The sequence below is a fragment of the Sarcophilus harrisii genome, chromosome 2, assembly GCF_902635505.1.
Source record: "Sarcophilus harrisii chromosome 2, mSarHar1.11, whole genome shotgun sequence".
Lineage (NCBI taxonomy): Eukaryota > Metazoa > Chordata > Mammalia > Dasyuromorphia > Dasyuridae > Sarcophilus > Sarcophilus harrisii.
The window spans coordinates 96,643,024-96,668,898 of record NC_045427.1 but is presented as its reverse complement, the minus strand read 5'-3'; the positions used below and the strand labels follow the sequence as shown (position 1 = coordinate 96,668,898).

At 33.7% G+C, this 25,875-nt stretch overlaps 1 protein-coding gene across 1 annotated transcript in view; it reads right to left on the bottom strand.

The window, feature by feature from the left end:
- Positions 1-771: 771 nt before the first annotated feature.
- ACYP2 (acylphosphatase 2) overlaps positions 772-25,875 on the bottom strand; it is a 195,925-nt gene continuing 170,821 nt past the window's right edge. The window contains exon 4 of the mRNA XM_003758277.4: positions 772-1,244. Coding sequence (XP_003758325.3) covers positions 1,130-1,244 — 115 coding nt within the window. The 3' untranslated portion in view covers positions 772-1,129. The remainder of the gene's footprint in view (positions 1,245-25,875) is intronic.

The window sequence follows — 25,875 nt, the reverse complement described above, 5'->3', positions numbered from 1 at the left end:
TAAATGCTTAATAAATATTTATTAGTTGATTATAATTTAAAGTCAAAGAGTCCCAAAGGAATGGGTTATCTATAGCAGGGGTTTCAAAAAGGTCTACATACATGTGGCTTATCATATTCCTGAATATAATTAGATAATTGGAATTAAAATATAATTGGAAAATACTTAACAAAACAAATAAAAATACAATGAAACATAGATAATATTAATATGTGATTTCTAGGTCAATACACAGCCTGCAAGGATCTTCATATATGGTTTAGTGGCCCCTGTTTCTACTTACGTTAGACATCACTGATCTACAGGGAATTCTGTAGTATATGCTGGACTATGCAGGTTTTGTTTTCAAGTTAACATAACATATTTCAGCGTCTACTCTAGACTCTACCAGGAGAGTCTAATAAATTACCCTTTTTTAGCCTTTTCACTTCAGGCAGATCCAATGACAGCTCTTTTCCAGTACAATGGAAGTTTTGCCAGAAAAACATGGTCTGAAATTTATGACTTGGATCAATGCCTCCTAGGAATTTTATGAAGAGCTCTTTATTCCACAAACAATACCAAATAGCTATAAAGTAGGAGGCTTTAATCAGTATTCATATTTAACTAGATTTTGTTATGGATGTTGAACAAAACTAGAAATAAATATATATTGAGTTTCACATAAATTTAATTGAAAATTTAGGATTTTCTATTAACATATTACCAACATTCAAGGAATTATTATAGGTTTTTTTTTTAGAAATTAATAGAATCAACAGCATACACAAGTTTCATTTTTAAGCAGCTAACTTTATTATGCACTAAATAGTGAAACAATATTCACATTGTCATGTTCATTCAACTCTAAGGCCTTGTAGGCTAAACTAGATACTCATACTATACATTTTATACTGATATTTTCTTATTTTACAATTCTACTTTCATTATTTTAATTTTAAAAAAAGATTCAAATTAAATTGTTTCAGTGCCAGGCATTTTTAGTAACATCACAGTTTTACTTTTTTAAGAACAAATTTCCATTGTTTAAATGGATAAATACAAAGCACTATTATTCCCTTTTTTGGATTTATGAAACCTATTATGGCACATAAGCATTATAATTTTATTCTAAGAACTTCTTTTTCCACTAGTATTTAATGCTAAAATTAGTGTAATCAAGTTCAGAGATGGTCTTTTCATTGGAAAAGTCAGCCCGATCAATACGAGAACTGGGGCTCCCAACTTTGCTTAGCCAGGTCTTCCTGTAGATTAAAAAGAAGAAGAAGAAGAAAAATCTTTTTTAGCATGTAAAATTCATTTTAGTGGATTGAAATGACATTACCATAAATATTAATAGGATTTTAAACAAAATATTTTCATAAGAAACCCTTTAAAATATTTCCATTTCACATTTCATATATCACCCAAATAATATAATACAGTATTATTAAGTCTGCATAAAACAAAGATAATGAAAATTTGAGTATGGTCAGGCTTTGATTTTCAGATGTTGATTATTCATTTGAGAACTTCCTATGGCAGGCTAGTAACATCAAGTTTTCTTTTTAGCAATACTAATGTACTTAGAATCTCAGAATCTGAACTAGAAGAAACCTCAAAAGTGATCCAGTTCAATTTGTATTTGAAAATAATCTCCTTTTCAATATATGCAGGTTGTCAGCTAACCTTTTTTGGGAAAACATTTGTCTATTCATTTTGGGACAGCGCTAATTGAAGTTTTTCCATACACCAAGCAATTTCGCTCATTGCTCTTAGTTATGTCTTTGGGGGCCATGCAAAACAAGTCTAATCCTTTCCCTAATTCTTTCCCCCACAACAATCTTCAAATACATGAAAATACACATGATGTATAATCATTTCTAGCTCCTTTAACTCATTCCTATATGATATAATATCAAGGTCCTTTTCTATCCTGCCACCTTGCTCTGGACATTCTCCAGCTTATCAATATCTTTTCTAAAAGGTACAGTAAGAATGGAATATAATATTCTGTATGCAATTTGACCAGGGCAGAATTATATTTCCGTTTTATTATCTAATGTAGATACATCAAGGAATTAAAATTAATTTAATGTTGGACTAATCTATCAATTCTCAAATTTTTTGGTCTCAGGATCTCCTTAAAAGCTTAAAAATTATTGAGGGTCTCTCAAAGAATTTCTGTTTATATATCTTATATCAATTGTCTCTGTATATACTTACAAAAGTGTATTATAAGTTCTGCTGACATAAAGGATGTATAGCACATAATTTACAATAAAATATACAATACTTTTTTACTGTGAATTTCAAGTAGACAATCCCCACACAATTCTTTTGTTAATTTTTGACAAACTCTCGTATTTGTAGGCAACCTATAGTTGTAACTTAACTATGATCTGACAAATCTGCACTGTGATCTGTTTAACTATTTCTCACTATCATAAAATTATGTTTACTAAATTGAAACCTTTTTCAACTTAAGCACTCCTTACTATAATAGTGATAATTATTTTTTTAACTTCTTGAATAGTTGCAAGGATTGGAACATTGTTTAGTACTATATTATTATATAAAAAAATTCTAAAATTGTTCAAATCAATTTACTGTTTTAAAATTTCATTTAAAAAATACTATTAAAAAAAACTATCCACGGTGAAATTATTTTTTTTCTGAGGTCAAGCAGATGGCTCTAATAAATCAAAATAATTAAAAATACTTTCATGTTGTGTCCTGCTTTGGCAAGGTGACAAAACAAATTGTGCTTTCTAGAGTCTCCATGGTGTGGTGATTAAAATATACCGTTTAGGTGGAGAAGTGATGAGGCAGGATCCTGAGCATGGTGGAAATATGGAGTCCGTTTATTCCCAGTTCTTTCTCCTTTTTATATCCTAATAGCTTTATGCAATCAAAACAACACTGGGCATGCCCATGGTACCACAGAAACAACTTGTTATTGTATATAGATGACTCTTTGCCACCTGATATCACTCTGCCTCAATCTCCACACATGTTGTCACCGCCCCCCTGACTTCTCTGGAAGGCCAAGAGCCCTTGGGGGAGAAGTGGAGCCAAACTAGACATTGTTAGCAAGTTCCCTCTGGGCTGAAGAGTTCCCCCTACTGTCTGTGATCCTCTACACTTTCATTGTTGTTTCTGTCCAATAAAAGACCCAAATTCACATGTTTATATTTTCTAGTAACATATTTCTAGGAAAAGCATTAAATTTATTATTTTTATTAAATGAAATGTCTTTCAATTTATTAGTCTTTTTTTTTTTTTTTTTTTTTTTTTTTTTTTTTTTTTTTTTTTTTTTTTTTTTTTTTTTTTTTTTTTTTTTTTTTTTTGCTGAGGCAATTAGGGTTAAGTGACTTGCCCGGGGTCACACAGCTAGGAAGTGTTAAGTGTCTGAGACCAGATTTGAACTCAGGTCCTCCTAAATTTTGTGCTTTCTGAATATTAATCTTGATTGCAATAAAATAATGAAAATTCTTCCAGAATGTAAAGCATTAAAGCAAGTTTTTGCAAGAAATTAATGTTACTTTATCTCTTTGCAAAATCAGAATAAAAAGAACAAGAAAAATGCATATATGATATAAGATATGTGTGCCATATATGATGTAAGATATGTATATAAACTATGTGCTATTTGTTTTGGTCTCATACTTCCCCAGTTTTAATAATTTCAATTTCATGTTCAACAGTTTCTAGCTTGTTTGATTTTTATTTGGTGATAAGGAGAATATATTTTATCCAGAAATATTTTAAGGGGGTTAACTTGTTTTATTTCAGAAAAAAATTGTCAAGTGGTAATCATAACCAATGCCAAATAATGATTTTAGGAAATCTTTTTACAACTTCCTTCATAGCTTCTCCAGATTTTATTTTTTTTTAAACTAGTGTTATATTAGCACAATCAGAACAAAAATGCAATTAAATCAATTTTCAAATATTCATTATTAAAGATATAATAATTGAAAACAGACAATTTATTTTAAAAAGATATTTTCCTGCAATTGATCCCATTTATTTTTATTTTTAAAAACCGACTGATTTTTTAAAATTGCTTTTTTGTTTTGTGTTGTTTTTTGATAAGGTAATTGAAGTTAAATAATTTGCTAGGGTCTGGAAGCTAGGAAGTATTAAGTGTCTGGGACAAAATTTGAACTTAATTCCTTCTGACTCCAAGGCGGTGCCTGATCCACTGTATCATTTAGCTGCTCCAGCTCTTTTTGTTTTTAAGATCATTTAGATTTCCCCTTATATCGTTTCTCCCAAGGAATCATCCCTTATAATAAAGAATTAAAATGAAAAAAAAAATCCAGCAAAAACAATCAACACCTAAAAGAAACTTGACTTTATATGCAATATTCCACACCCATTAAAAACTCTCACCTCTGCAAAGAGATGGGGTTGGGAGAGGTATTTTCTCATATATCTTTTTTTTGGTGCGGGGGGGGGGGGGGGGGAAGCAAGCTTGTTTATTTTTTGCAACATTAATTTTCAGTTGGTTTTGTGATTATTTTTCTTTCCTCATACATTATTGCAATCATTGTAAATATATATATATATATTTTTTTTTTTTCTGGCTTTGCTTACTTCACTTTGTATTAGTTCATTAGTTTTCCATGTTTCTCTTTAATTTATTTATGTTCAATATTTTTTCCTTTTAAATTAAATTTTGATTGATGTCTTATGCTTTTAATATCACCAGTTAGCTATCCTTTCCTCATTCCTCCCAGAGATCCCAAGAGTCTTTTTTAAAGACAAACAAAAAGAAAGGGAAAAAAAAGCATCACAACTGATCAACTGATTGAAAAAATTGGAAAATGTGCAATGTGTAGTATCTGTAAATCTCATAACTTTACAAAGGAATGAATGGGGATATCATCTCCTATTTCTTCATTTATGTCATGCTTAATCTTTATAGTTTTGTTATATTTACTTAAATTTTTTGTGTGGTTGTTTTTTACATTTATCACCAATTCTTTTAAAGCAACAAGTAATATTACTAGTATAGAAGCTGATTTAACTTCACACTGGCCATGTTTAATAACCATCTTATAGAGTTCCTGAAGATTTAACAAATAGGTTTTCATAAGCCAGTATGAGCTGGCTCCAATTTACCACTAGTTATATCTACTAATATTTACTATATTATAAATTAAAACATCTTAGTATTAATATGAAAACAGTTTTGACCTCCTGGACCTCCTGAAAGGATCTCAGAGAACGCTAGGGTCCTTGGAACTCATTTTGAAAATCACTGGACTAAAAACATAGATACATATGATTACAAATGGTATGTGATCGTCTTGATTTGGATGTTTCTTCTAGTGATGAACAATCCAAAGAACACTTGGCTATATTTCTTGTCAGGTCGATGTGAGAGGCTGCACCCACCCAACATGATGGAGCATGTTCCTTTCTCCTACCAGTACAAAGGTAACTGCACAGCAGTTCAGTTGGCCACTTGTCATCCTTTGCCCTGAGTAGCTTTTCTTACCACACATTTCAGTGATGACATCTTTTATTCCTGATCTCCCAATTTCTTCAGTGGTTACAAAGATAGCCTGCTCATTCACATTCATTACATGCTTCCCCACAGTTTTCAATTTTAATGATAATAATTTTCAATTTTGTGGAGTGAATTTATTGTAAGTCTTACAGTCATATTATAATAATATTGATAGAGTATTGGTTTAAAAAGATGTCCATTTTTTTCCCCAGGATAATGCTGAAGTCATTAAAAGAACTCTGGGAGGCAGCTGGGTAGTGCAGTGGATAGAGTAGCAGGCCTGAAGCCAGACTATAATGGCCTCGAGTAAGTCATTTAATCATGTTTCCTTCAGTTTCCTGATCCGTACAAATGAACTATAGAAGAAAATAGCAAGCCCCTTCAGTATCTTTGCTAAGAAAACCCCAAATGGGGTCATTAAGAACTGGTCATGATTGAAATGACTGAACAACGCAACAAAAAGAAACTTGCAATTTTCTGAAGACAATCCTGGGATATCCCAGGACTCTGAAGCCAGAACCTTTAGGAGTAGCAGTGTTCTACCAATCCATCAGGCATTTTTCTAGTCTAGCCCCAGCAGCCATCACAGTAGAGAGGCAAGTCAAACCACCCCATACCCACTAGCACCATCACCACTTTAATCACTATTTTCCTTCAGATTCTAATTGAGAGAGCTTAGGACTCTGATCCCAAAGTTTTGGGAATAGCAGTATCTACAGCTACTGGTAAGTAGTTTGGTGGTAAGTCACCTGGTGAAGATGTATCCTGGCAGATGTCCAAGAAGTACTACAGCCATATCAACTGAAGAACCAGAAGAAAAAGTTCTAGTTACCAAAGTCCTTGGCAAAATAATTCACCATAAAAAATAACTATGATTTTATCAGTTGGAAAAAAAAAGAGGTATTGCCATCTGCTGTGCCATCCCCTTTTTATACCCTAAAACCCTTATGTAATATGAAGGATCAAGGGACCTTTCTATTTGATTTGCAGCTGATACTATACACACACACACACACACACACACACAGATATTTGTATATATATATATTTATTTAGAAAGAACATATATGTTCTCTCTAAAGGAATTCTCAAGGAATACAAGTTCCTTGAGAGTAGGGATTATTTTACTTTTTTCTTTGTTTCATTCATTCATTGATTCATTTGATCCAGTTGACTTTCTTCTTCCTATATAATTCTGAGCCCAACTTTTCTATTTCTACTCTCTATCACAGGTACATTTGTCTATTCTGATGGATATTCAACTGAATGTCAAAATCTGGTCAACAGACCTTATTATTTTTAAAAATTGATTTGGTTTTCCCTTGTAGATGGTCAAAGTCTTTTGTGAAGTTACAAATCTCTTCCAGGAGAATCTACAGTATTCTAGGTCAACTGTATATTAGTAAAGATGTGCTTCATTATAGATAGGGTATCACTTGTGAAAGCCTGACTGTTCCCTAATAGTATTTTCATTGAGGAAAATCTTAAGACATGTAGAGATGAGTCTTATAAAGATTTTGTAGAAATGTCAAAGTAGTCATATAAGTAAATAATTGTTTGTTGTGTCCTGCTTTCTAGAGTCCCCAAGTTGGGATGACAAAACATACCATGCTTTCTAGAGCCCCCACACTGGGATGGTTAAAATATACTATCTTAGTGGAGGAGTGATAAGGCAGGACTCCTGAAGATGGTAGAAAAATGGAGTCTGTTTATTCCTAGTTCTTTCCCCTTTTTTATACCCTAAAACCCTTATGTAACCAAAACAACACTATTGCCCACGTGGGACCACATGAACAACTTGCTATTGTACATAGTTTGCCACCTGGTATAGCACTCTTCCACCTTGCTCTGCTTCAATCACAACACAGGTTGTCACCGCCCCCTGACTTCTCAGGAAAGTTAAGAGCTCTTAGAGGAAATGGGGAGCCGAACCAGACATTGTTAGCAGGTTCCTTCTGGGCTGAAGGAAGGGTCTTATACCTGATCCAGAGTTCCCCCACTGTCTGTGACCCTCTGCAACTGATGTTTTCTTGGTCATTTTTTTTTTTTTTTTTTTTGGTATTAAAAAGGTATGAGATTTTTTTCACTTTTGATATTTTCTTCAGATACTTTGTTAATTGGCCTATCAATATGCCCCCAATTGGATCACCTTTAGTAAGCATCCTCTCTATGTATACTTGGCCCAGTTTGTCTGCTTTTCTCTCCTTTGTTTTCTTTAGTATCACATTTGTTACTTATATGAATAATTATGATGTTGGGGTCAAATTTTTTATTGAACTAAATACAAAATAAGAAAAAGCATAATAGAAAAAAGAAAGAAAAGGAAAATTAAAACAAAACAAAACAAAACACTATTATATGCTTAGCAGAACATCAGGGATGATTCAAAATATCTAACAATAAATTTCCATTTCAAGAAAACATATATAATAATAATGGAAGAAATTATATTCATGAGTGTCCATCTTTTCTTTGCTTCCTTGTAGGTTATTCTTTTGTTTTCTGCTGAGCACTTTTACTTTATTCTTTTTTTCCTTTTCATCTCTCCACAAGTCCCAAGCAGTTAAACATAGATATATTTATATATACATACATATGCATGTATAAGTATACACACACATTTACATCCACCCACAGGCCCACATACATAATCTATATATACACATACACAGACCTACATGCCCACACATACTTATTCACATAAATATGCATATGTACTTATCCATATGTAAACATGCATCTAAAACAATAATAATATGGCTGATATATAATGTAGATTTCTCTTGTGATTGAGTCTTTGATTTTGTCTGAGGTTAGTGATTACTAGCTGTATTTTTTTTCTCTAATAAATTCTACTCCTGATACTTGTTGTAGTGTTTGTATATATCTCATTTTTTCCTATCCTTGCTAACTCTTCTGCTTACCTAGTTTTTACTTACTATTACTTCTTTCTCCTCCCATCCTTCCTCCCTTATTTCTTTATAGATTTTGGGAGGGTGCTATACCCTTCATGGTATATATATGTAGTATTACCTATTTAATCCATTCCCAGTATGAGTAGGTTTTCAGAACTACAAAACTTCCTCCCTCAATACCTCATATAATTACCAGTTTTATCTTTTCCTAGGCAATTTTGCTTTTTTAGAGTCAGGTCATATTCAACTCTCCCCAATCTTTCTTTTGATCCACCCAATAGCTGATGTCAATCATAAATATATGGTATAAATTTCCATGTAAAAAACATAAACAATTTGTCCATGTTAAGTTCCTTGAAACTGATCTTTGATAATGGCTTTTATATGCCAAATTTTCTATTGAGTTCAGGTTTGATTGAAAGAAAGTCCTGAAGATCTGCAAGTTTGCTGAATGTCCATTTAAAAAATTCAATATTATGGATAATTTTGCTGGATATGGTAGATTTGGCTACAGGCCTAGGTCTTTTGATTACCTGGAGTTGTGATTCTAGAGCCCGTAGTCTTTTATTGTGGTTGCTGATAAATCCTGTACAATTCTCAATGTAGCTCCATCATTAATTTTTTTTTCTTGTTCCTTACAAAATTTTCTCTTTGATCTGTACGTTTAAAAATTTGGCAACATTGTTCCTATGTGTTTTTCACAAAGGATCTTTTTGAGGTGATGATTGGTGGATTTTTTCTATTTCTACTTTCCCCTTATGTTCTATCACTCTAGGACAATTTTCTTGGATTACTTCAAGGTTCCTTTTTTTGGTCATATCTTTAGGTAGTCCAATTACATTTATATTTTCTCTTCTTGATATGTTGTTTAGATCTATTGTTTTTCTTTTAAGTTGTTTCACAGTGTGTTTGATTTTTTCATTCTTTATATTCTGTTTTGTTATTTCTTGGTCTTGACTGGCTTCCCCTGGCCTAAAGAATTATTTTATTTTTTGAGACTTTATCTCCTTTTCTAGTTGGTTAACTTCCCCCACCCCCAATTTTGTTTTTTTTTTTTCAGATGGTTTTCATCATTATTATTATTATTAGTTTTTCCTTTGTCTCTCTCATTTGATTTCTAGTTTTTTTGAGTTGTTCTATAAATTCTCTCTGGGCAGGGAGCCATTTAATGTTACTGTTTGGGGTAGAAACAGTCTTTTTTTTTTTTTTTTTTAACTTCACTCTTCTCCTCTGAAAATGAACCTCGGTCTTCCCTATTCCCATAGTAAGTCTCTATGGTTGGATTCTTCTTTGCCAATTCATTTTTTTTTAAATGGAAAGTATTAGTGTAAGCACCTCTAATCGTAGGGTGGGGGGAATGGTGACTGCCTTCATTTCCTCTTTTCCCTCTGACCTGGATCCCCAAATCAAAAGCTCTACCTCCTTCAAATGCCTGCAGCCAGTGGTATTCTTGCTTCTGCTGGTGCTGGCTCCTCGCCCAGGACTACATCTCAACAGCACAGCTGAGCCTGGCATTCCTGAACAGTGGAGGTTCCCTCAGTCTTCCCAGATTCAGGGACATGCTACCCAGGAGGTGAAAATGTCTTTGTTTCCTGCTGAGGCACTAGCCACACCCAGCTAGCCAGGGCTCCCCACTTGCTGTTTCTGCATAGCTAGGTATGAAAGTGGTTGGTCTAAAAAAAACTTTGCACACCTTTTCTATTTTTCATCTTTGTTTTCTTTTCCATTTTCAACTTTAAATGCTGTCAATGCAATTTTGCTTAAATGTATCTCGTGCCCTCACCTCCACTAATTTATTTTTACTCTTCACTCCTTGTTGCTCAAATAGGTGATACTACTTATAATCTTTCATATCATTCTTCCCACAAGTTTCTATTCTAACAGTATCTCTGGTAAATAAATCAGGAAATAAACTGAGTTGGGTGCTAATATGATAGCTCTTTTGGTCTACTTGTTTTGTTTATGGATTTGTAAATCCCAGGAAATAATGTTTCTTGTTGTCTTTGGGCATAATAAAACTAGGGGTATGCTGCAGTCAGCTCAAAGCACATTTTCAGTGTGAGCATTTATACCTCAGAAATCAGCAAACTCTACAAATTAGGGTTTTTTTTTTACTTTGTTGGTAGTCTAGACTTAGGAAAATGATGGAGAAAATATTAATAATAATCAATAAAATAATAATAATAATAAAAGTGCACAATATAAACATTTTCTTCTCATGGAACTTGATGTTAAACATTTCTCAGCACATTTTTGTATTAAATCTATTCAGTCAATTTCTTTCTTTTCTTCTCAAAATAATATCTTTGAGTAATTCTTATACTTAACCACAGCTTCCATCTTCTGATTTTCTTTCTATCAAGAATTCAAGACAGAAATCATCTCTTCTAATAGTGTACACATTTGTGGGTAGCTGGACCAATAATATATTACATCTAAAGCACCAACAGCCAAGTTAAAAGAACCTCAGAGATAAGGATCTGAATTAATGATGAATTGTTATCTATCCATCTGGTTCTCAGCTCTTGGGATTCCTGACTGAGCTACTGATTATTCTTGGTAATTCATGTTCTAATTTTGCCTCTTCTTATAACACCTTCTTCAGCTCTGCTTAGGACAGTTTACATGTGTGTGGTTGATTTTGCTCTCTCTTCTTATTCAATGAAGCAACTATGTTGACAGAGGGGCACTGTCACACTTCCTGTTATTCCCAGCATCATGTCTTTACTCATATTTGTTGGAATCTTTACAAAGTTTAAGACATTGGAATTGATAGAGACAATAATTATCTAATTTAGGATGATTCAATATGATTGATTTGATCTTAGAAATAGATATTTTGGGCCAGTACTTGAAGCAAGGTACTAAGTACAACTGATGGAAACAATGCTTGTGTTCACACCTTTAGAGAGCTCATAAGTATCTAAGTACTCAATGGAGTTCACACGTTTGGGAGAATTCAGGGTTTAGAAAGAGATATCTGAATTTACACCTCTCTTAGGGCCAGAGAGCATGCTGGGAGATATCCCACAATCCCACTCTCGGAGAAGTACCATAAATACAGCTCCAGTAAGCCACTCGAAAGAGTTTTTTTACTTGGGAGAGTTACTTGGGAGCATTCCCAGGAGTTGGAGAGGAGTGCTCTGCAAGAAAGCCTACAAGCCCTATCTTCGAGGCAAGAGATATTCATCGTATCTTCTACCTTGGTGCTGGCTGGAGTCGGAAGGACAAACCTTTAGATTTGAAGACATTCGGGCGGAGCTCTTGGAACCAAGCAGAGAGATAGGTCTGAGCTAACCGGGCTATATTAAGGACACAATAAAAGTTAGATCTTTTATCAGCTGGCTGCGATTTTGGAGTAATTATTTATTTCAACTGAGACTAAGGCTGCCTCCAGAAAACCTCTCCGAGAAACCTGCTTTCTCTCAGAGAGAATTCTTATATTTTAAAGAAGAAGACCACCACACATATTCATCCCAGTAACTAGAAGAGTCTTCTTTTCCCTTCTCATCTATTGAATTTCTATCTTTTAAAGTCTAACACATCTTCCTAGAAGCCTTCAGATGGTAACAAAACAAAACAAAACAAAAACAAAAACAAAACCCTTCCCCTTCCAATCTCCTAAGGCATTATGCTTTGCATTTCTTTAGTGCATTTAATCGTCTGTGTTTGAGTCATACCTATACTAGATTGTAAACTCCATGAGGGTAGGGGTTTTATTTGTCTCATTTTTGCATTTCATGAGTCCTTTGTATAGCAAACTGTATCTAGTGAGACTTAATGTTTGTGAAATGAATGAATGAATTCCATTAATCAGGAAAAGGAATATCAATCATGTCTAGAATTATTCACATTTCTCCAGTTAACTATTGTTTTTCTTTACTTGCTGCTAAAATAAGCTTGATGAATTTCTCATATAAGGCTCTATATGGGAATGATTAATTATATCATCTTTGCAAAACACATAAAATATACTGTTTGTTCACATGCATTGAAAGAGCCTTTTAAATTATCACATTAGAAGTGTGATGGATAAAAATACTGTCTACATATCTTTCTATTGTAAGTTCAAACATTTTAGAGAAACAGGAAGCTCCACACTTCCCAGAATTATGACATTCAAAGCAATGCTCCACTTTCTGTTTTTCCTATGCACTCTGCATATTACAAGCATGCTTCAGATTATATTATGGCTGTCATCTTTAATTACAGGAAATAGCATTTTCATGAATCATTAAAAGCACTAGCTTACTAATGCTTGCTTTTCTACTCTTACAAAGAAGGGTATAAGCTAAGGAATATTGAAAATAGCACCTGCTCTTGGATATAGAATCATATTCCATTCTCTTCCAACAGGAATATTCCATCTTATGACAGTATAAGATATATATAGAGAGGTGGGTGCAGGTTCTTAGGACCTTTAGGCTAGGATGGTAAAAAGTATGTAAAACTTGTGCCTTACAGGAAGATTAATAAAAAATATTACCATGCACAGAAAATAATTGAATGAAATTTTCCTACAAACTTAATTTCAGAACTTAAGGATACCAATAATTTCATACAAAAAAACAAAGTTGTTCTTCTATCTCTGGTTCATGAAATTCCAGCTTTCACATCAAAAAAAGACCAAGAAGTCCTTGTGAGTAGAAAGTATTTGTACCAATGTTAGAAATGTCAAAAACATTGTGAATTTTAGTCTTGTTTAAAATGATTCAGTACTTATGTAATATTTGTAATGTCCCTAAAAGAGAAACACATTCATTCTTTTGAATCCCAAAGTTTGTGTTGTTATGTTGTATATCTATAGGTTTAAGTAAAACATGCCTGAGAAGTAGAGATATTCTGTCATTGGTTAAAAGGAACAGAATATTCAATATATAATATATAGGACTTTTATCTCAGCACTCTTATGTTCATATGTCAGTGGTTTTATCTTTCCTAGTTGTGATACTTTTCCTCAACACACCAATAAAGGTTATTCCTAATGAAAAATCCCTTTTTTTTATTTCAAGTTAAAAATTTTGGTTTTCTAGGAACTTACCTAAAGAAATCACATTTATATCTCCTAATATTGTATATTGGGTAATTTAAAAAATTTGTATGAGCTGTGCTTTCACATTTTATCACCCTGGCCAGATATGTGGCATAAATTATGTGAAGTTTGATCCAAGACTATTTAGAATATTAATTTTAAAATTTGTAAAAGCAAGAAAATTTGGGATATAGGATGTGTGTAATTGCAGAACAAATTGTATCTGAAAGGTGTGTAGCATGTCTAAAAATTAATAAGAAGTATTGAGGAAGTGTCCCCCCGGGGAGAGAAGGAACCTGGCTCCAGAATATTTAGGTTAAGCTTTAATGAAATGACACCAGTAGGGTAAGAGAGATATAGGGGGATGGGTGGAAGCTTTCCCCTGAGCTCTGCTGCTAAGAGGGGTAAGTGGAACAACATTGGAACAAATTGTACCTAAGGCTGGATTGGTAGAGATAATTGATTCTGATAAAGAAACATACTTTAGTTTTAAGGTTTTATAAAAAATAATGGGGAAGAATTGCAAATTGAGTGGCAATTCCATATACCTGAGCATCTGCCCTTATCTGGGAAAGTGGAAAGAATGAATCAAATTCTAGAAACTGATTACTAAATTGATGTTAGAGACTAAGCTGTCTTGGACAAAATGTTCACCTATTGCTTTATTAAAGAATTAGAACTTTCCCCAGAAGTGACCTGGGACTCTCCTCATATGAAATTGGTTTATTCTTTTTTGGGAAAAGAAAGAGAAAGACCCTCTTTTGAAACAAAGGATAACTTTTTGAAGATTTATATACTGGCTGTGTCCTCATCTCTTTTTAGTCCTTAGGAAACAAGGATTGCTGATGCAGGCAACACCTTTGGAGTTTGAAGTTTGCAAGAGAGTGGGTACTTACTAAGTCCTGGAAGAAGCAAAGTGAGAAGGACTTTACCAGACTTGACAGATGACTGAGACTGCAGTCTGAAAGCTGAAACACTAGACTTAATAGGGCCTATAGAGGAACTTTAAGAATAAATGGTCTATTAAGGACAATTTATAATCTCTAAATTGACTTTGCAATTAGGAATGTTTTAGTGGAAGCTGGGAATGTTTTGGTGGGAGCTGGGAATGTTTGTGCCTAGAGTAATTTTAACAATATTTGTTAAATATTTGTTTCCAAAAAAAAAAAAAAAAAGAAGTTTAGCTGGATTCCTCAATTGGTAAAAGTTAAATTAACATTTTTGAATGAAGAAATCATTAATATTAACTAATGTTTTATGTGAAATCAGGACATTCTATATTCTGTATGAGTTTTAATTGGTTGTATTATGTCATCCTAAAGTTATACCTGTTATTTAAAGGGACTAGGAATAATAGTTTTTGCCTTTGTTTCTTCGAACATGTTTCTGTTATGGACAATATGTAATTTAGAATTTTTCTATGTATTGGGCATTTTAAAGGCAAAATGATTTGTGAAATGTTGAACTTAAAACCATTTACTTAGATATGAAAGATAAGATGTGAACCTTCTAGGATGAATCTCTTACTGTTATCAATGTAAGGCCACAGTCAATACTTTTTTAAGATATATAATCCTTGAGAGTTAGATTCATCTGAATCCTTAATTAATGAGATTTGCTATTGGAGATAAAAACTCTTGGAACAGTAGCTGATATTATTTGGAGTTTTAAATTCAGGGAGGACTGTCTGATAAATCATCAAGCCAGTGATCCACAATCTGAAAGAAATATGGCACAAACTACTCAGAAGAATGTGATCCTGAATTGAAAAATTAGGATGACAACCTTGGCCTCTGTTGAGGTGGGAGCCTTCTGACTTAGTTTCTCAGTGGTGTTCTTTTGAATAAAAACCCACCTGATAACTCCTGAGCTGGCTTAAGGGTGGATTGTTACTACATGATTAATTAGAAACTGGGACAATTACTGAAAGTAAAACTGAATTAAGGATGCTTTATCCTATATTCTGTATGTGCTCTCAGGTAAAGGTCTGAAGGACCTGTTTTGATGCTATTATGTCCCTGCTTTTAATGGCAAGTTTTTATAATCAGGACAAATGGTCAGTAGAAGCCATGAGCACAATTCAAAAAAAATGTGGTCATTATATTCTAAAGTAAGTGAGTATTGACCCAATTATCCCTCTGTTGCTAGGTGCATATGTTTGTCTATTTATTTTAACATCTCTGTTGTAGCTGACTTTTATGGTAGGCATCTCTATTTGTGAAAGGTTACCTACTCCAATAATGGGGGACATAATTGGTTGGGATGATAGGTGGCCCTGCTATCTGAGCCCAAGAAGAAAATTATTAGGAAAAAGATGTCTGTGTAAGGTTATCCTCATAGCATTTGGTGGGGCCCTTCTATTCCCAATCTATTTTATCCAAGATGATTAGAATGAAGGGCAAGGAAGAAAGGGAGGAAATTGTTTGGGTAATTTCATAGTTAATACCCATGAGAAAAGACTATATTTCCAGGAGAAAATAATGACTATTGCCTTGGTAAAAGTTATAACCATCTTTTTATGGTTATATAAAACCATATATATAATTTTATATATATATATATATATTATATATATTATGTATATAAAGACATCAGAAAATTAGCATATGTTCTGATTCAAACTTGGACCTCCCCTTTTAACACCTATTGGTGGTCTTGGTTTGGAGGAGCCTGTTGGAGATAGGCTCTATGGTTTCTCCTGATAGCCCTCAGTAGAGTTATGTTCTCCCTGTATGATGTAACTTATTACCAATGTGGTTCAGAAAACTGTGCAAAATCATTAGAAAGAAGGTACAGTCATGGGATTAGCGCCACTGATGGTACTCAAGAAACAAGGTTGGGAACCAGGGCCTGGGAGGGTAAGTTAGACTGCGAAAATGAAGTTGATCAGGGAGTTGAAGAACTCCCTGTGTGAGGATACTTTCAACTGATGAAAGAATTAGGGGAGAATTGAATGAAATGAATTGTGAAAGTTGTCTCACAAGATGGAGACCGTGTTCTAAAGCCTGAGTGAAGGTTGAAGGCCAGCTGTAACCCAGGGCCAGGTTTGTTTCTCCAGAAATCAGCTGGTTTACAAGGAGTGGGACCTTTTCTTTGTGAGACTAAGTTGGGGTCACCTTGGCACTGAGGTAATTCAGTCATCCTAAAGATGTGGTTGGGTTGAAAGTTTTTCCTCATTTATGACTTAGAATGTGAGGTCATTTGCCCTGGCTAATCAGGGGAAAGATTAAGCTTATAAGGAGTGTTAGTTTAGGCCCCTATATAATTCTTGTCTGTTAACTGGGCAGCACCTCTTCTAGCTCAATGGTCATGGGGAGGGAGACTCCCTTTCTCACGAGATCATAATAAAATTCCTTTCTGCTTTTGCCTTGAGAAATCTCCTTAATTTATTTGATTTGAGTCAGTGGTCTTGTCCCACACATTATGATAATATGAAAAAGAAACTAGAGGTGGAAAGGGGATCATACTGGGAAAAGAGGACAAAGGAAGTAAAATAAGGAAAATTACATCTCATGAAGAGGTAAAGAAGACCTATTATTATTGAGAGAAAGAAGGGAGGGGAATGAGCAAAGTGTGAATCTTTCTCTCATCAGATTTGGCTCAAAGAGTAAATATCAGACATAATTGGTTTCACAGAGAAACTTGTCTCATCTGATAGGGAAGTGGGAGGGGAAAGAGGAAAGAAAAGGGAAAGACTAATAAGAGAAAACAGAAGTATTAGGAGAAAGGTGTAAGAAAGAGGGAGAGGCTTTAAAAAGAAAGGGCTGTTTGAGAGAGGCTGTGATCAGAAGCAAAATACTGGGGTGGAGGGAAAGGGAGAAAGGAAAGAAAAGGCATAACTGGGGGTAAATAAGATGGCAGCAAATACAGAATTAGTTATTTTAACTGTGAATGTGAATAGGGTGAACTCTCCCATAAAGGGTAAGCAAATAGCAAACTGTATTAAAAGAATCCTACAATATGTTGTTTACAAAAAATACACTTAAAGCAGAGTAATACATACAGAGTGAAAGGAAAGGGCTGGAGCAGAATTTATTATGCCTCAGGGGGAGTAAAATAAAGCAGGGGTAGCCATCTTGATCTTAGATCAAGCAAAAGCAAAATCAGATCTAATTTAAAAGATATAAGGAAGGAAACTATATTTTACTAAAAAAATACCTAGATAATTAAGCAATATTAATGCTAAACATATATACGCCAAGTGGTATAGCATCCAAATTACTAGAGGAGAAATTAAGAGAGCTGCAAGAAGAAATAGAGAGCAAAACTGTATTAGTAGGTGATCTCAACCTTGCTCTCTCAGAACTAGATAAATCGAACAACAAAATAAATAAGAAAGAAGTTAAGGAGGTAAACAGAATGTTAGAAAAGTTACATATGATAGATCTTAGGAGAAAATTGAATGGAAACAGGAGTTTACTTTTTTCTCCATGGTTTATGGAACCTATATAATTAAAGCATAAAAACCTCAAAGTCAAATGCAGAAAGACAGAAATAATAAATGTAAAAAGCCAGGGGAAAATAAACCAAAAATTAATTGGAAACTAAATAATCTAATCCTAAAGAATGAATGGGTAAAACAACAAATCATAGACACAATCAATAACTTCATCCAAGAGAATGACAATAATGAGACAACATACCAAAATTTGTGGGATGCAGCCAAAGTGGTTATTAGGGGAAATTTTATATCTCTAGATACTTACTTGCACAAAATAGAGAAAGAAAAGATCAATGAGTTGGGCTTACAACAACAACAACAAAAAACTAGAAAAAGAACAAATTAAAAACCCTTAATTAAATACCAAATTTGAAATTCTGAAAATAAAAGGGGAGATTAATAAAGTTAAAAATAAGAAATCCATTGAATTTATAAATATAACTGAGTTCTTTTTATGAAAAAATCAACAAAATAGATAAATCTTTAATTAATTTGATTAGAAAAAGGAAAGAAGAAAATCATATTGTTAGCCTCAAAAATGAAAAGGAGAACTATCCAACAATGAAGAGGAAATTTGAGCAATAATTAGGAGTTTTTTTGCTCAACTATATGTCAAAAAATTTGATAATCTAAGTGAAGTGGAGGAATATCTACAAAAATATAGATTGCTCAGGTTAACAGAAGAGGAAATAAATTATTTAAATAGTCCCATTTTAGAAAAAGAAATAGAACAAGCTATTAATCAACTCCCTAAGAAAAAAAATCTCCAGGGCCAGATGGATTTATATGTGAATTCTACCTAACATTTAAAGAACAATTAATTTCAATATTATATAAACTATTTGAAAAAATAGGGAAAGAAGGAGTCCTACCAAATTCCTTCTATGATATAGATATGGTGCTGATACCTAAGCCAGGTGGGGTGAAAACCAAGAAAGAAAATTATAGACCAATCTCCCTAATGAATCTTGATGCAAAAATCTTGAATAAAATATTAGCAAAGAGATGACAGAAATTCATCCCCAGGATAATACACTATGACTAAGGAATATTTATACCAGGAATGCAGGTCTGGTTTAATATTAGGAAACATAATTGACTAGACCAATAACCAAACTAACAAAAATCATATGATTATCTCAATAGATGAAGAAAAAGCATTTGATAAAATCTAACATCCATTCCTATTAAAAACACTAGAGAGTATAGGAATAAATGAACTTTTCCTTAAAATGATTAGTAACATCTATTTAAAACCAGCAACAAGCATTATATTTAATGGGAACAAGCTAGAACCATTTTACAGTAAGATCAGAAGTGAAACAAGGTTGCCCACTATCACCATTACTATTCAATATTGTATTAGAAATGTTAGCTTTGGCAATAAGGGAAGAAAAAGAATTTAAAGGAATTAGAGTAGGTAATGAGGAAACCAAATTATCACTTTTTGCAGATGATATGGTGGTATTCTTAGAGAACCCCAGAGATTCTATTAAAAAGCTATTAGAAATAATTCACACCTTTAGCAAAGTTGCAGGATACAAAATAAATCCACATAAATCATAGGCATTTTTGTATATTATCAACAAAGTCCAACAGCAAGAGATACAAAGAGAAATTCCATTCAAAATAATTGTCAATAATATAAAATATTTGGGAATCTATCTGCCAAGGGAAAGTCGGGAACTATATGAATCCAACTACAAAACACTTTCCACACAAATAAAGTCAGATCTAATAAGCTGGAAAAATATCAAGTGTTCATGGATAAGCCAAGCTAATATAATAAAAATGACAAATCTACCTATTAATCTATTTATTTAGTGCCATAGCAATCAGACTTCCAAGAAATTATTTACAGACCTAGAAAAAATAATAACAAAGTTTATTTGGAAGGACAAAAGATCAAGAATTTCAAGGAAATTAATGAAAAATAATGCCAATGAACTTGGCCTAGCTGTACCAGGCCTAAAACTATATTATAAATCATGGTTATCAAAACCATTTGGTACTGGCTAAGAAAGAGTAGCTGATCAGTGGAGTAGATTAGGTTCACAGGACAAAATAGTCAATAACTATAGTAATCTAGTGTTTGTCAAACCCAAAGATCCCAGCTTTAGGGATAAGAACTCACTATTTGACAAAAACTGCTGGGAAAATTGGAAACTAGTATGGCAGAAAGTAGGCGTGCACCCACACTTAACACCATATACCAAGATAAGGTCAAAATGGGTTCATGATTTAGACATAAAGAGTGATATCATAAGCAAATTAGAAGAACGTAGGATAGTTTATGCCTCAGATATGTGGAGAAGGAAGGAATTTGTCTCCAAAGAAGAACTAGAACTCATAACTGAACACCAGATAGATAATTTTGATTATATTAAGTTAAAAAGTTTTTGTACAAACAAAACTAATGCAAAGAAGATTAGAAGGGAAACAATAAATTGGGAAAACATTTTTACATTTAAAGGTTCTAATAACGGTTTCATTTCTAAAATAGAGAATTGACTCAAATTTATAAATGAGTTGATGGTAGAATTTTTGTAAGAAAGGGAACTAACATTAGGACCTGCAATCAGAAGACTCATCTTCCTAAATTCAAATCTGGCCTCAGATGCTTAGAAGTTGGGCAAGTTATTTAATCTTCATCTATAAAAAGAGCTGGGGTTTAATGGCAAACCACCTTAATATCTTTGCCAAGGAAATCACAAATGAGGTCACAAAGAGTCAGACATGACTAAAAATGACTAAGCCCCAATAAAGGACTCCAGGTAGAAAATGGTGTTTGAGCTGAATCTTGAAGAAAACAATAAATTCCAAGAGGCAAAAGTGAGGAGGGAAGGCATTCTAGTCTTGAGGGGCAGCCAGGACACAGGCAGTACTCCCACGGAAACTGAATGCGATGTGTACAGAATAACAGTTGTCAGTTCGTGTGGCTGGGCCAAAGTGTATAGAAAAGAGTAATGGGCCTGAGATTCTAAAAGTAGAAAGAGGTCAGATTATAAAAAACTTTAAGTGCTGAATAGAGTTTATATTTGATACTGGAGGTCATAGAAAAACACTTATGTGTGTTAAGTGGGAAGGGAGTATGACATGGTCAGATTTCTACTTTAGAAAAATTACTTTGGGGTTGAGTGGAGGATGTACTATAGTAGGGAGAGAATTGAAGTACAGAGACTAAATAGGAAGTTAGTGGGAGACAAGGTAAGCACTAAAAGGGAATGATGGGGGTGATGACTATATGAATGAAAAGAAGAGGTTATCCTAGGGATATAGTGACAAGAACTAGCAGCATCACCTTGTGTTCTAAATTTTTCTCCCTCAGTTCTCTACTTCCCCCTCCCCTAGAGAGCAAGCTATCCAATATAGGTTAAACATGTACAATTCTTCTAAGCATGAAATAGGCACTTTCAAATTTTTTTTTCAGGGATAGAAATTTCAGACATGTGATTACATCATGCAGGGAATTCCCAAATGTAAGGATTTCTTCAATAAGTATGGAGCAATAACTGGTCTATAAATAATAGTGTTAGTTGCTTGGGGGCATTAAGAAGTTTAAGTGAAATAAAATCAGTTTTAATTTATTATATTTAATTTATTAAGTGCTTACTATATGCCAGGAATAAAAAAGGCACTCCTTAACCTCAAGAATCTTACAATCTAATGAGGGAGACAATATGCAAATAAATCTATTCAAAGGAATGAACAGAAAATAATTAATAAATGGAAGGTATCAGTGGGGGTAGGGAAGACTTCCAGTAAAAGATGGGATTTTAATTGGAACTTAAAGGAAGCCAAAAAGTCAGGAGATAAAATGGTAGAGGAAGAGTCTTCCAGGCCTAAGTGACAGCCAGAGAAAATGCCCAGAGCCAAGAGATGGAATGTCTTATTTGTGGATCAGCCAGGATGTCAGTATCATTGGATTGAAGAGCACACAGCAAGAAGAAAGGCGTAAGAAGATTGGAAAGGTAGGAGGGAGATAAATTATGAAGGTCTTTGAATGCCAGAGAGATCATTTTTTATTTTATCTTGGGAACAATGGGGGGAAGAGAGGAGGGAAGTAATATGGTTGGACCTGAACTTTAGAAAAATTACTTTACTGGAGGATGGATTAAAAAAGAGAAGAGATTTGAAGCAGTTAGACCCACACCAGAATATTATACTAGTCCAGGTAAGAGGTGATAATAGCCGGCATTAAAATTATGGCAGTGTCAGAAGAGAGAAGGAAGCATATTTAATAGAAATTACAAAGATGGAATTGATAGGCCTTAACAACAACTTGGATATGGGGAGTGTGGAGTGAGTGTGAGAGAGATTGTAAGAAATCCAGGTTAACTCCTAGGTTCTAAAGCTGAAGAACTAGGAGGATGGTGGTGTCTTCTACAGTCAATAGGGAAAGTAAGAAGAGGAGAAGGCTTAGAAGGAAAATCAATGAGGAGTCCTGTTTGGGATATATTAAGTTAAAGGTATCTACTGGATAGTTAGCTTGAAATATCTGAAAGGCAATTGGAGATGTAAGATTCCTCCAATTTGAGGCAAAATAGATAGATGAGAGAGCCATCAGTGAAGAGATGATAATTAAATTCATGGGAATTGGTAAGCTCTCCAAGTGAAGTGTGGAGGGAGAAAAGAAGAGGGCGTAGGATAGAGCCCTAAAGATAGAGCACTCACAATTAGAAAACATGATTGGGAGAGAGATCCAGCAAAGGAGAAAAAGAAAGGGCAGTCAGAGAAATAGAAAGAGAACCAGAAGACAGTGTTGTTCCAAAAGCCAAAAGAAAAGAGGTTTTTTTTTTTTTTTTTTTTTTTTTAATAACTTTTTATTGACAGAGCCCATGCCAGGTAATTTTTTTTACAACATTATCCCTTGCACTCACTTCTGTTTCGATTTTTCCCTCCCTCCCTCCACCCCCGCTCCCAGATGACAAGCAGTCCTATACATGTTAAATAGGTTACAGTAGATCTTGGACACAATATATGTGTGCAGAACTGAACTCTTGTTGCTCAGGGAGAATTGGATTTAGAACATATAAATAACCCGGGAAGAAGAACAAAAATGCAAGCAGTTTACATTCATAAGAAAAGAGTTTTAAGGAAGAGAGTGCTCAACAGTATTAAAGGCTATGAAAGATTAAGGAGAATGAGAATGGAGCAAGGTCATTGGATGTAGCAACTAAGATTTAATTAACAACTTGGGAAAAGGCCATTTTAGTGGAATAATAAGATTGGAAGATGGAATGTGAGGGAGAATTAGTAAGAAGAGAGAAGAAAGCAGAGAATTTGTCCAAGGTGTGACAGCTAGGTTGTAGGACTTGAACTCAGCCCTCCCTGACTCCAAAGCTAGTCCACTTTTCACTGTTATGCTGACTCATTATTCTTTCAATTCTTAAGATGCAAAATTCATATAGAGCTTAATAATTCACTAAAAGGTTTTAATCCATATAAAGATACAATGCAATCTCAAGAATTTGGCCTAAACTCAAGGAAGCCAGTCTGAATTGGTAAAATGCTTAAATGACAATATGATTAAAGAATTATAATTATGTTCTGACCTGATATTTAGGTCACACATCATCTCCACCTCATATACTTCTCTCAGATTTTTTGTTGCTAGCCAATTTCACCAGGTTGACTTACCTCTTAATTTTTTCTTAGCAAATTCTCTCTCTCTCTTTTTTTTTAAATTTAATAGCCTTTTATTTACAGGTTATATGCATAGGTAACTTTACAGCATTAACAATTGCCAAATCTCTTGTTCCAATTTTTCACCTCTTACCCCCCACCCCCTCCCCCAGATGGCAGGATGACTAGTAGATGTTAAATATATTAAAATATAAATTAGATACACAATAAGTATACATGAACAAACGTTACTTTGCTGTACAAAAAGAATCAGACTCTGAAATATTGTACAATTAGCTTGTGAGGGAAATAAAAAATGCAGGTGGGGATAAATTTAGGGATTGGGAATTCAATGTAATGGTTTTTAGTCACCACCCAGAGTTTTCTCTGGGTGTAGCTGGTTCAGTTCATTACTGCTCCATTGGAAATGGTTTGGTTGATCTCATTGCTGGGGATGGCCACGTCCATCAGAACTGGTCATCATATAGTATTGTTGTTGAAGTATATAATGATCTCCTGGTCCTGTCTTAGCAAATTCTCATGTCTGCTAAAAGTAAGTTTGGAGAGTTACCATGGTATAATATTCAAAATGATTCCATCTAAAGGGTTTTCATATTTTATCAATGGAAGTATTAATAGTATGTAATTTATTGCTATGTAATTATTCCCAATTCTAGAAATAATTAGATTTGGGAGTCTTTCCCTTAACCTCAAGAGTACTTTTGCTACCATAATATAACCCAATATTTTGGCAACTCAGATTTTCCATTAAACACATTTAATCGAAAATGTAGCTTTTGCAATATTGGCAGAGGGAAGTGATAATTAAAAACCTGGGTTTCAACAAAACTGAGTTCACTTCTTAAAGTTCAGTATTTTATTTTATAATACTTAATATAGTTTCTAAGTGTATTTCCTAGTTTCTTTGACCAAACTTCTAAATTCTGGGTTTTCTCTGGGCTGTCAAGAAAAACTTGCTATAAATCCTGATTTCCTATATAGAAGGAACAGCTAATTGAATCAAATTTAGGCAATAGATTTGTTGGCCTCAAAGGAATTCCAAAAGCTGAAAAAAAAAAGTGTTGTGGTGAGGTCAGAGCCATGCTTTGGATTCATTCATCACTTGAGCTGCTTTGTTTGCTTTAAAGCACTCTCTAAATGTTAATTATTATTGTTATTATTCAAGATCAGATACTCTGAAATTACTTGTTCTGACTACAACCTCTTTAAATTTATCTCTTGATCTCATTAGGATTCAACTTTTGAGTGTTCTTCCAGTCATTCAATCCTTTTCTGGTTTATCTTGTGTATTTATCAAAGTTTGAATCTATAACAAGCATATAAAAAGATAAGATAAAACATGATTAAGCGCCATATGGATAATACAAAATATCATAGATATCCAGTGAAGGAAGAAGTCACTTCTGGCTAAGAAGTTTAGCTTCGTCTACCTTTTTGTCTCTCTTATCCCCATTAAGCCTAATTTTCATCCTCATTATGACCTCTTTTAGCAACTCTTTTATTTTGTCCTGCCTTGCCCATCCAGCTTTTTATTTTGGTGAGTTTATTGTTTTATTGGAATGACTACTCCCACCAAAATTGTAGTCACAAACTCTATACTTTCTCTCAGTGTCCAGTTCTATGTCTTTCTATGAATACTTCTTAAATGACCCACATAGTATACTAAATAGATTTTTCTCATTCTTTTACTATCTCAGGAATAGTCATATTCCATTGAGCCTGCCTATTGTCACCTCTTATTCTCAATACATTATCAGTCCACTCTTTTTAGTCCTAAATATATACATGTGTAAACATATAATACATATAAACATATATAAAATATACATCACATATGATAAATATGTATGTATGTATATAGATATGTAGGATGTTCCAAAAGTCCTTAATAGCTAAAACTAGACTAACATTTTTAGTATACCTTGTATACCCAGCTATCTATTTATCTATCTCTCTGACATGTAAATATAGATATATCTTGTGTAACCTTTGTGTCAGAGACTTTCATGACCAATAAGGGCCAAAAATACTTTGAAGGATTTTCTTATTCCCTTATGTGGGAAACCTGGGAAAATGTATGTATGCATGATGTCCTCCTTTTCCCCCCTTTTGTTCATCCTGTGGTAAAAATCAATTTCCACTTTGCAAGAAAAGAATATAGTTCACAAATTTAGAGAGATATCATTTACAGATATGAATACACAGACATATATTAGGTTAAATCCCATTTGGGAAAACTGAGCAGTGCTTTAAATGATCCCATACTTGCATTATAGACAGCTAGATGGCTCAGTGGATGGAGTTTTGGGCCTGGAGTTAGGAAGATCTGGATTCAAATGTA